The 13,112-nt window shown below is 32.4% G+C and overlaps 2 protein-coding genes across 2 annotated transcripts; both read left to right on the top strand.

Moving 5' to 3' along the window:
* Window positions 1-229: 229 nt before the first annotated feature.
* LOC148874779 (uncharacterized) lies at window positions 230-1,130 on the top strand. Its single transcript, XM_088966559.1, has one exon. The coding sequence runs from the start codon at window positions 534-536 to the stop codon at window positions 804-806; it is 273 nt and encodes a 90-aa protein (XP_088822685.1). The 5' UTR covers window positions 230-533; the 3' UTR covers window positions 807-1,130.
* Window positions 1,131-7,988: 6,858 nt separating this feature from the next.
* On the top strand, window positions 7,989-8,733 carry LOC148874780 (uncharacterized). The gene has a single exon (XM_088966424.1). The coding sequence runs from the start codon at window positions 8,095-8,097 to the stop codon at window positions 8,374-8,376; it is 282 nt and encodes a 93-aa protein (XP_088822550.1). The 5' UTR covers window positions 7,989-8,094; the 3' UTR covers window positions 8,377-8,733.
* Window positions 8,734-13,112: the final 4,379 nt, after the last annotated feature.

The raw sequence follows: 13,112 nt of genomic DNA on the forward strand, positions 1-13,112 counted from the left end.
AGAATTGCCAAAAGGAAAAGAAAACAACCCAATTGAAACACTCCAATAATTCTGGCAAAAGCGGATTGATGGAAACCACGCGCTCATCAGTCAACCAGTGGGCACAAGTTTTTTATTCATTTGAGACTGGAGTTCCTGATTATACTCCTCAGATGGCTATCCACACGGGCTCTTGTAGCCATTCATGGAGCATACAGTAAAGGGCAAGCAAGTAAAACTCGTCTAGCTAGTAGTAGGAAGAGATGGTGGATTCCTTTCTTATTTATCCATCCTTTCTTTCTGCCTTTGTTTGTTTGTCTGCATCTTTCTCCTTATTGGACGCCCAAAAACTCAAACCATTGGCGTTGCAGAACCATGTATGTCTGAAACCGCTACTGGTCTTGTTGTACTGAATTTTATGAGTTTGATCAATCTCCCTCACCACTCTCTCTATATATAACAACCCCAGCTCCAATCTGCTTCACCAGAGCACAGACTCACAAGCAATACTTCTAAACCAAAATTCAGAAACAATCAACAAATAGAAAAGAAAGATGAGTTCCACAAGCCGGGCTTGGGTTGCTGCTGCAAGCATTGCAGCTGTGGAGGCGTTGAAAGATCAAGGCATCTGCAGATGGAATTACACTCTCAGGTCGTTGCATCAACACGCCAAGAACAACCTGGGATCGTTTTCACAGGCTAAGAGGAGCATCTCTTCTTCCTTAGCGACAGCCTGTAACAAGACATCGAGAGATGAGAAGCAGATGAAGCAATCCGAGGAATCTCTGAGAAAAGTTATGTACTTGAGCTGCTGGGGTCCCAATTGATCCATCCCCACACCTCCCTTAGCACTACCGGCGTTATAGATTTTGGCCCAGCAGACGAAGAATGGCATATTAAATTGGGGTCAACGGACAAGAAGCTGAGATAGCAGCACCCCCAGCAAACTTAAACGCTGCTCATCGATGGAGGCTGAGAATGAAATATACCAAGAATTTTGTAATTACTGCATATAAACACCATTAAATTGTTATACAAATATATACTTATTATCTCAAAATCTTAATTTTTTTTTTCTTTTGGACTTCATGATACAACGGTGAATATATAGATGTTTCATGGATGGGTTGAATCACGATTGATTTCCTGGATATGTGGACAATGCAGAGGTTTGGCTATTTATGAATCATCCGTTCTTCAATAGGTGATGATCATCCAAGTTATCCATCCGAGGAGAACGAGACTGACCTTCTCTTGAGACACTTCCTTCAAATTATGGCTGTTATTTAATAGGTTAGACCTTCTTTCAAGGCAAATTTGGTTTAAGCAATACACATAATAGCTTAATTATGATGGAGTCTGTAACATATCTACTTAGTAACCCACAACAATATGTGCTGGTGCCTTGAATTCCTGTTCCTGTTGCGATCTCCCTCCATGTCACAACCAGAACAAAATTGAGAAAAATTTTGATAGTAATTTGTGGTGGAAGTGGAAGGTATGCACTCATAGAGATAAGTGGAGATCATTAGTACCCGTGTCTTGTAGCATATTGGATCATCTAGCAGATATCTGATATCGTAGCATAGCCAATTTTGCGGCTTATCCAATGTGGATCATCTGAATCTTGGTTGATCTTGCAATTAGGATTTCCTGTGATCTTGTTGGATTCGGAGGAGTGATGTTCTAGGAGGATCAATATCAGTAAGTTAAGAGCATTCAGAATAGGGGTTTAATTTTCTCATATAAATAGTTTTGTATCTTACATAGAAAGTTGTCTTGTATCTTGGGGTCCTAGAAAGAAAAATATAAGTGTGAGACAAGGGAGAGGGATATTCAAGTCGTATTGGGAGCTAGTGCTTTGGTAATGGGATCTAAACATTGTAAATTCCCATTGTTGATAGTGGATTTATTCTCCTTTAAGCTTGTGGACTTAGGTTATGAGCCGAACCACTTAAATCTCTTTGTGTTTTGTGTGCTCTGTTCTATGTAGTTCTTTCTATTTTCACTACTTTCCAGTCGTTTCTATCATTCTTGTGTTTGTTATACAGCAACAAAATCTTATCTTTCTATTTCTCTAGTTGTTGTATCCTAGTTAGAGTCTGTGTTTCCCTTTGAAGAGTTATAGTTGATTTTAATATCTTCTATCTATAAAATTATGTTTTGAACATATCAATCAAATCGACAATTCACTTCACCATCCTTTAGATTTTATGGTATCAGAGCGGGAGATAATGGTTACCAACGTTTGCTCTTCTTAAACTTCTCCAATCTCAACTTCTGTAAACCCAATCTCGTCAACTTCAGATTGACAACATCTTTACAACAAACCTCGTTTAGCTTGACATAGTTAAGCTAGACTGATATAATTACTTACCTTGGAGAGGTTCTACCATACCTTGAGGGATCAGATCTATCTATGCTGATGGATCTCTTTCGTGCCAAGCCAAAAGCATTGAACAAGATAGCACATCAATAACAAATCTTGAATATACACAATGGAGGAAGCAAGACTAGTTGCTATTGAGATTGATGCTATTCTTATTTGTCGAAAGTGTTGTTGGGCAAGTCATCAGCTGCACCATGATAAGAGTTGTATGGTGCACCTAAGGAAACTTGTATGTGTCCTTGTTTAGGGTCCTAAACATGTAACTTCAATATGAATTGATTAAATTGAGGAAAATAAAGACTTTAACTAGGCTACAGCAACTTGAGAAAATAGAGAGATAAGATGATGATGTGGATAACTAAGTAGATGCATAATATACTCCATCTTAAGCTATTACAAACGTTGAACCATGCTAGATTTGTAGAAAAAAACAACCATATTTCCAGAAACTATCACTTTAGGTATACCATAAGGATAATGACACAAGCCGATCAAAACAAACTCTACAAATATTTCTTCAATAGATAATGGTGGAAGTTGGTACCTGGAGTCTGAAGCTATTAACCATCTTATTGCAGATCTTGGCAACTTGAAACTCCATACATCCTATACTGGGATAGATCAAATTAGAATATGGTGCAATATGGAAACAAACCATGTCCAGAGAATATTCAAAGAAAAGAGTAAAAGCCGAAGAAGAATTTTTCACTGGATAATTAAGAGAAAATCAATCAATAACCATCATAGCTTTGCCCTATCTACTGTTTATATAGACATAGACCCTTTTGGCTCCTACAAAAAAGTTTATTAATCTATTATAACACTCCTTAATAGAATCCTACTAAAACTCTTCAAAAAAAAAGTCCTAATTGAACACATGATTTCACTACAAGAAATTTGACTTCTGACAATGGACAAAACCGTTGCTAGAGACCTATAGCAATGGATACAAAACCGATGCCTCTTCCACCATGGCAATAGGTTCTAGCAATGGTTTATAGATATCATTTAGCAACCGTTGCTAGAGATATCATTTAGCAACGGGCATAACCGTTGCTACAGTCTTAATCTCTTGCAACGGACACTAGGCTGACCATTGCTAAAACTTCTATAGCAACAGACAAAACCGTGGCTAAAACAGTGCAAAAAAAAAGAAAATTGGTCGATGTTACTACGGTCACTTTATAAAACCATTGTTATGATACCTATTAGCAACGGTTTACCATGAAAACCATTGCTATAATACATCTCTAGCAACGGTTTTGAAATATAGCCGTTGCTAAAAACTATCTATAGGAATGGCTTTTTAAAACCGTTGCTAAAGTCTATCTATGGCAGCGCACCTATAAAAAATGGTTGTATATAAAAACCGTAGTTATATATACAAGGGTTGTATATATAACCGTTATATATGTTTTCTTTGTTCCCATATTATACAAATAAATAATAATTTTATAAAAAAATATATTTTTATTCAAATTATCAAATGTTGTTACAAAGTACACTTTTCATTTGTCAAGAATACATGAATAATTGTTTTCGACAAAAAAGTAGAAAAAAAAAACTTCACAAATTGGGCTTTGTAGTGAGGATCCCATAAAAGATGTGAAATAGTTATAGAGACTTGTGGAAGACTCTTATATCTGTCACAAATCAGGCTTTGTATTGCCTATGCAGTGGGTGCCTTTAGTTAGTTATGCATGCTCCCAATGTTGCTCATTTAGAGGTAGTAAAAAAAGTGTTTAGATACCTCAAGAAGTTTATAGGGAGTGGTTTGTTGTTCAAGAAGCATGGGCATTTGAAGGTTGACGTTTATATAAATACAAACTTGGTTGGGTTAATTAATAGATGATAGGAAGTCTACAAGTAGATATTGCACCTTTGTTGGGGGCAATTTAGTCAATTGGAGAAATAAGAAACAAAGTGTTGCACCTAGATTCGGTGTTGAAGCTGAGTATAGAGCTATGTTTCATGGAGTTATGGAGGTTCTGTGGATAAAGAGTGCTATGCCACTCAATGCAACAATAAGATTGCCATCAACATTGCAACCAATCCTATCCTACGAGATTGCACAAATTACATTGAAATGGATAAATATTATTTTTATTAGGTCTATCTCAACTTGAGGGGAAACTTTGTATTTGATAATATTTGTGCCATAAGGGCACTTTTGACTTTTTACATTTATATGTATTTATGTGCTATAAATAATAGAAAGGAGTGTTGCGAGTTGATTTTTTAGGTTTATTTTATTCTCTTACCTTCCCCTTTCTTCTGTTTTTTGTTGTCTCATCTCCTCCTTATTCTTTTTCCATGATTAATAACTTTGAAGCGCAATTACACTAGGGTTCTGGTACCTAAACCCAAGGATCATGACATGGCACTTGTAAGCGATATTTCATTTGAAAGGAGGACTTGATGGCAATTTATCTTGCTACAAGGTTCTTAGCATTGTATGGTGTTTTTCTCAACAATAAAGAGTGGATTTTCATGATATTTCTAGTCTAGTTGTTAAATTGAAAACCATCGAGCTTTTGCTCTCTATTGCTGTGTAAGAAAAATGGCAAGGGAGCAAGGAGAGGGAGGGCCACGTGGAATCACTTTGTTTTATATATATAGTATAGATTAGGATTCAAGTGGTGGTCACATAATGAAACTCATATCCATCTTGGATTCGGATAATCCATGGATGCAAACTCATATCCAACTCGTTTTTGAATTAGTCATGTTATCCAAGCCAATTAAATATGGAGACGGTGCAAGGTTGAATCTTAGTTGAATCAGCCCATTTGATGCTTCAGTTAAAATAACTCATATTTGGTATCTAATAGAGTAGTTGATCAAGGGAAGATTGAGTAGACATTTGTGGACTTAATGGGATCCAGGATATCAAGGTAAATAGACATATGAAAAGATTTTAATGGGTATACAAACTTTGTAAATGAGACACTCAAAGCTAGTCTCATCTCTCTCTCTCTCTCACTTCCCCAATCAATTAAGTATATGTTTGGCATTGATGCTACACATACAACACCCTTTTTTCAAAAAACGATGTTGCTGATGTGTGGGTTGGAAGCACTATTTTTTGAGAAAATAGTGTCTTTTTTTTTGTTTGGAAACATTGCTACCAGGTAGGATGTTTCCTAGAGAAACAACAACGTTTTCTGTTTGGTACCAATGCTTTAGGAAATATTTTCAATATTGGTACCTATTATCCAATGCCACGTCATGTCCCTATCACTGCCACCTCATGTCCCTGTTGGCAGCAATGAGCTACAGCTCCAAGAAATACCAAATTCGGCGTTGCTCCAAACCACACCTTCTCAATTTTTAATGCATGTCTTAGAGCACCATTGTTTTATGGAAAAACAGTTCCAAACAAACAGGTGTTTCCTGGAGCACCATTTTTTCCGATGTGGCACTAATGTGTCACCGTTTTCTGGAGCAATGACAACAATGCCAAACAGATGGTAAATTATCTCCTCCCCTAAGATCTCTCCTAAATTATCTCCCGCACCTAAAACATCTCCTAATCTATCTTGCAACAACCATCTAATTCTAGTCTCTTTTCCACCCCCTATCTCCATCTAAAATAATAATAAGAAAAAATAAATAAATAATACAATAAGCTAAATGATAAAAGTAATAAAATTTAATAATTAAAAATACTATTAAAATTATGAATAATATTTTCATATTGTCATTATAATAATTGTATAATTATAACCTAATAAAATTTAATTTCAATTTAGAAATTATTTACATAATAGAAAATTCAAAATAAATTACTATTTTTTAATTTTAACAATAATAATTTTTAAAATTAATTTCAATAATATTATACTTAATATATAATAACAAACTCTAACATTATTAAAAGTTTTAAATAGTAATAAATGTTTCATAATATCATAACTTAACTTATGCATCAATAAAATTTTACTAAATAAGTTAACATTTAATAAAAGTAAAAAAAAAATATTAATTTAAACCAAGTTTAAATGCAATTAGAAAATAATGAACACAAGTCGAGTTCAATATGAGTTTGCCTTTACCCTACCCAAGCCCATTATTTTCCACATCATTGAGCTCTTAGTCTCTAGCTATCTCAACTTGCCTCCCATTTCACTGTTGTAAGAAAGGCGGAAACTTCCCAAACATTAAACATAAAGTATAATTACAATAACTAAAATATAATTTATTTTGATATTTTTAGTAATTAATTATTCATAAATAAATAACTTTTTAAAAGTAATTAATTTATATCAATAATTATTAAACAATAAATTTTAATATTTAAATATTCATTTAGTATTATATGAAATCAATTATATATTAGTATAATCTAAAATTGATAATTTTTACCCAAAATTATCAATAACTTTTTGATAATTATTTTAAAATAAAAAAAATTACATTTCATAAATTTATTTATTTTTAAAATTAATAAGAATTATTTATTTAAAATTTCATTTACATTAGTTTTTCGAAATTGTTAAATATCAAATCGGAAAATTATTGGGAAATTTTAATTATATTTATAATTTTCGTAAGTATTCAGAAAATTTAGTATTTTCTTGAAAAATATTAAATTGGAAAATTATTTTGGAACTTTAATGTTGATAATTTATACTTGGTAATTATTAATAATTTTCATAATTATCGTTAATTTACATAGGTTTTTGTTCTTTATTGAGAAATTTTAATTTAGTGATTTCCATAAACTAATTTTCATATTTTTTGTAATTTTATTTAATGAAAGTTAATTTAGAAGTCTAATTTACTGAATTTTTTATATTTTTATTAATTAATTATGCATTCATATTTTTGAAATTAATTTATTCATATCAATTCAGAAGTTTTTAAAAAGTAATTTATTCATGTAAATATTTTTCGTACACATTTTTAAGATATTAAATTTTTTCTTTCTACATTTGATTTTTCTGTAATACAAACAATAAATTGCAATTTTTTATTAATTTAGTTTTAAACATCTCTGTTGCTGACTGTATTAGAGACTTGAGATCAAATCCTACTTGCACTAGGGTTGGGGGCCTTTACATGGACCAACAATTTTTAAACCTTCCCAATCGTTTGACTTCTATAAAATATATATATATATATCCTGACATCTTTCAAATTAATTATCAATTAAAAAAATTAATAAACTTTCTGATTTTCCAGTGCATATCACATGGGCCCTGCTAGTTCTATTGTATCTTATAGATCCACGTAGATAAGCAGGAAACTTGGTGAATGGAGGTGCATTGCCCCAAATACCAGTACCACACTACCACTTGAACAGTTCCCTTCGTTCGGGGACAGGTTCTTCCCCTCTAGTGATCTATCAAACTATGACCTGGAGCCCACCTCCTCCTTGATTCTAAAACTCTCCATTGTCTGGTCTGGGGTGGTGGGACTCCCGTCTCTTTCTTCTTTATGTCCCGATTTGTATTTCTTTTGTCTCTTGACATGCACGTTCAGAACCGGTGGCTTCTTTGTTCTTTCCGAAACCACTTCTAAATCCGCCTCTGGTTTTCTTCAAAACCCTGAAACTCATGAGCTTGTTGTAACCCACTTTTTCTATATACATAAAAGAGCTCCTGGGTTCATTTCATCCAAACACAGATTCATAAGCTTATGTGCCCTTCTTTACTAGAGAGAAAAAACAGATAAAGAGAGAGAGAGAGAGAGAGAGAGAGAGAGAGAGAGAAAGAGAAAGAAAAATGAGTTCAACGAGCAGAGCATGGATTGCAGCAGCTACTGTTGGGGCTGTTGAAGTGATGAAAGATCAAGACCTATGCAGACGGAATTACACCCTCAGATCGTTGCACCAACATGCCAAGAGCAATCTTGGATCATTTTCTCAGGCTACTAAGAGCCTATCTTCTTCTTCTTCCATGGCCATAGCGAGCAATAATAAAGCCATGAGAGAGGAGAAGCAGATGAAGCAATCCGAGGATTCTCTTAGAAAAGTTATGTACTTGAGCTGCTGGGGTCCCAATTGATCCATCCAGACATTGAATGAGCGGACGGAGTCTGAAAGTTTTGGACCAACAACGCCAGAATGGAAATCGAGAATAAACCGGAAAAAAGAAAATAGAGAAACCCCAGAAAAGTCATACGCTCGAGCCTGAAGATTTTCCTTTTTGAAGATTGTGATTGTGAAGCGAAAACCTCTGTAAATGTCTGATAATTGTTCTCATACAGTGGCTGAGTTTTGGATTCTACCTACATTTTCTCACGAGTCCTACTTACATCAAAAATCATGATCAGAGGGATTTGTCTATCTGTTTGTGTATCATAGAGATTTCTATGAATTGTAATCAAAATTTTCTACCAAACAAGGCCATCCTATTTACTAATTTGGAGTGTATATTAGTATATTACTTTTTGAAAGAACATTCATTAATTGTTTATTAATTTAAGAAAAATAAGAATGTAACATTCTCATATTATTAGACAAATTATAAGGATAATTAGAAAAACACCCATCTCATTCTTTTTAATTACTTGCAAACAAAAATATATAAGAAATAGATGGTCAAATGTTTGGGGCAAGGCCACACTTGGGCTAATTGACTTGGACTATAGGTATCGCAGAGATTAGAGAAGAGAAGAAACCAATTGATCTCTCGATTTCTTCAATTAAAAATTTGAAACATCCATGGCTCAAACTATAGGTATCGCAGAGATTAATAAATGGATACAGTAAAAAAATTAACTGCACATAAATACATTAGGGAAACTTTGAAAAAATTTACTGCTACTATCATATGTTTGAGAAAAATCGTGGGAAGGCGTCTGATTTGATCATGTATTTATTATTCATTATAATTAAGTAATAATTAATATGAAAAAGTACCATTAATATTTTCAGTTATTTTTCTAACTAGTATTTGGTAATGTAAGATAATCTATTCTCCTTTTCTTAATAAATGAACGGTGATTGTATTTTCATTTTGGTTCAAAATGACTAAATCATGGTTTTTGAACTCTTGTTGACCTGCATAGTTGGCTTCAGCCCAGAAATCGTCTAGGCAACCATTTCTGTTTCACCCCTAAATTGTTTCTTTGCTAAAAACCATTGATTTGGTTAGTGACTATTGACCCGGGTTGTTTAACCATTTGGCTTGTTTGATTCAGGCAATGGTTTTTACCCATTTTTTATTTTAATTAATTTTTTATTTTGTTTTTTAAATTGCAACAACAAGCCATCTGTTTGAACTGGATGGTTTAACCACTGACCCGAAATCGATGGCCAAAACGGTTTTGATTCCGAAATGGTTTTTGAAACATTCAACTAAATTTTCAGTTATTCAAGACATATTTTTGTGATTTATGTATATTTGTAATTAACTTCAACATTGGATGCTTAAGTTTGAGCTAAGTCGCTTCTTTTGCTCCTCATTTATGCAGTTCTTCCCTTTCATCCACTGTTCACCTCTGTATTATTGGGTATCCTTGCTCATTTATGTAATTCATTGTGCCTTGTGGGGCAATAAAAAGAAAGAAGCAGTGTAATAGTTTATCACTAATCCCACTATGGGGCTCATTCTCTACTATCTTATCTTGGGAAAATCTATGATACGGGAAAGATTTGATATGGAAGGAGTTTTGACCAATCAAAATCCACTCATGAATTTTGATAAATGACACCTGATTTGCTACCACATTTATGATTCGAATTTATTGATCAGTTTTCAGATATCATATCTTTTTCATATCATAGCTGAACCATCTTTTCTTTTTTTCTTTTTGGTTTCTTTTCTCTTTCAATAATTGTAGATAGTGTGGGGTTTTTCTTTCTTTGCTGATATTTTCTTCTTTAAGAAAATAAAGGAAGAAATCAATCTATTTGCTAGTTGTTTTAAATCTTTTTTAACCATGTTCTTGGTTGTAGTTTCTTATATTCTCTATCAAGGCTTTGGTGTGCGTTTCTTGCCTTTTAATTGATTGGTTCGAATGGCTTTTTTAGTACTGTTTGGTAAGATCTTCCCTTTAGTACTTTTTAACTGAAATGAACCTTGTTTAGTGGTTATCTTATATATAAGTGGTGATTTTTATGTTGATGTTGAAGTCCTCTAATTGTAATATATATATATAATAGAAAGAGGAAAGAGGGGAGGTGAGTGGTACTTTTACCACAGAGCTCACATGTGCCTCTTCCTACTCTCCTTTTTGACACATGTATATATTTATTTTTAAATGAAATAATTAAAAATATAACAAGCTAAAATTAAAATCCTTATAGGTATTCATTGTCTCCCATAAAGCCCATATTTAATTACTCTCTAATAGGACCATTCTTCTCTCTCTCTCTCTCTCCTTAATAGCCAATGTTTGTAACATCTTCCCTCCCCAATAAATCCCTATTTTCCTCTTAAATCTCCTTTAATCCTTTTTATTTATTTCTAATAAAGTAGGGGTTTAAATTATATGAATTGGGTTATAGGTTAAGGGCCAACCTAAATATGAACCCTAGCTTAGACCAAAGTAATGTCAAAAAGCCAAAATTTGCCCACCAATACATGGGGTGAACCACTCTAAAGAAACCATTGCTCCTTTACTTGGGCTATCAGGTTTTTCCCTCTTTTTATTAACTAGTAAGTGTGTATGTGCTTTGCACGTGATAGTTTTTAATGATGATGATGGTGATGATAATAAATAATATGTTTCCAAAATTTTCTACAATTTTATTCTTATTTATCATAACTACTTTTGTTTAATATGATAAATATACGATATTAGAGATGTGCCCAAATGTCTTCTACATTTTTATTTTGTATTTTTTATACTTTTGTTTGTTTACATCATTTTTAATTTTTATTATTATTTAATTATGACATCAAGGGTTTATAAATTTAACCTAAAAGGTTGAATTATCGATTTGATACCAAATAGTTTGGCACAATCATTGTTTTGATACCAATAAAAACAATTATTGTTTGGCACAATTATTTTTTTAATATGGTCAGTTAGTATAAGAGTCAATGAAAAATAGGGGTATTCTAGCCAAGAATAGGATTCAATAAATGTTACTTGGATTTAATACCTTAAATATAAGACTTAATGTGAATGATTTGAATGTGGAGAAAAGTGGTTGTTCAAATTACATTTTTGTCCTTACAATGATAGAGGAGAGACCAAATTAAGAAATTGGGGCCTTTTAGTTAAACAAAAAATTCCATGCTCTCATTCACACTTTCAATAGTAGTATAGGTGGGGCCTTAAATTTTCTATTCATAAATCTTGTTCATTTGCTTTATTGTCTCAATTAAAGATTTTTTATTAAAATATAAATTTTCCTTGATGATAGCTCAAGACTAAAATACAAATTTTGTAAAAAAAATTCAGAAAATAAGACTCATTCACACTTTTATAAGTAGTATAGATTTAATTTAATGTAGATTTGTTTCATGGATTGTTTTGGTTTGATAATAAAATGTAGTAAGAAAGAACTTAATGTAAGTCTTTGGTTATCTTTATTAGTTGAATTTTGAAATTGTTTTTCCAACTTGGTTATTAATCTCATTCTAAGCACATTTTTTTTTGGCTTTGTAGAGCTACACAATGCAAGGTAGCCCATCCCCCAACTCAAGTCTCTCATACATTTAGGTAGAAAACATATCAATTGAGCCATTATCAGTTGGTTTATGTTCTTATTATAATATAAAAGCTTTATCAAAAGGAAAGTTTGAAGCTCAATAACTAAAATAAAATATATAAGAAAAATATTTTTTATACCATTCTACATGTAAAAAAAGTAGAAATATATAAAAAACTGTGGTTAGTCACTATTACTTCATTTTCTCCCTAAGTATAATTTTAAACGGCATCCCATGCATCACATGGGTCATCAGGGGTCCTCTCTCTACAGACCTCACATGTACATATTTCTCCTTTCCTTACACATGTCCATATTTATTTTTTAATTAAATCATTAAAAATATAATAAGTCAAAATTAAAACCCACATGTGTCTTTGTTGTCTCTCATAAAATCTATATATACTTATTCTTTAATAAGACCATTCTTAAATCTCTCTCTCTCTCTCTCTCTCTCTCTCTCTCTCTCTCTCTCTCTCTCTCCATCCAAAGTTTGTAACATCTGTCCTCCCCATTAAATCACTCTTTTCCTCTTAAATCTCTCTTAATCCCTTTTATCTCTCTCTAATAAAGTATAAGTGTAAATTAGATGGATTAATCTTGGTTAAATGCCAACCCTAAATAGGAACCCTAGTTTGGACCCAAACTAATGTCAAAACCCAAATTTGCCAACCTAGTACATAGGGTGAACCAATCTTCTTTTTCAAAAAAAGTCTAAAGAAGTCATTGCTCATTTCATTGGTTATCATATTTTTCTCTCTTTTTTATTAATTTAGTGTAGATTTATTTCATGGATTGTTATAATAAATGCATTAAGAAAACACTTAATATCAGCCTTTACTTATCTTTGTTAGTTCAATTTCGAAATTCTTTTTTTTTTCTTTAACTTGGTTATTCATCTCATGTACATTATTTTGGTATTATAGGGCTACACAATGAGGGGAGTATATCCCATTCTCCAAACCCTTAATCCTCCAACCCTAGTGTCAATGGGATTTCATCCTAGGTCTCAATAAATAAATAAACTATTTTTACTATTATCTTATATAAAAATCTAAAGATACCATTTCTCCATGGGTTATTAGGTTTTTCACTATTCTTTTTTAATTTAATATAGATTAATTTCATGGATTCTTT

The sequence above is a fragment of the Nelumbo lutea genome, chromosome 1 (assembly GCF_056320005.1).
Source record: "Nelumbo lutea isolate HS-2025 chromosome 1, American lotus-T2T, whole genome shotgun sequence".
NCBI classification, from domain to species: domain Eukaryota; kingdom Viridiplantae; phylum Streptophyta; class Magnoliopsida; order Proteales; family Nelumbonaceae; genus Nelumbo; species Nelumbo lutea.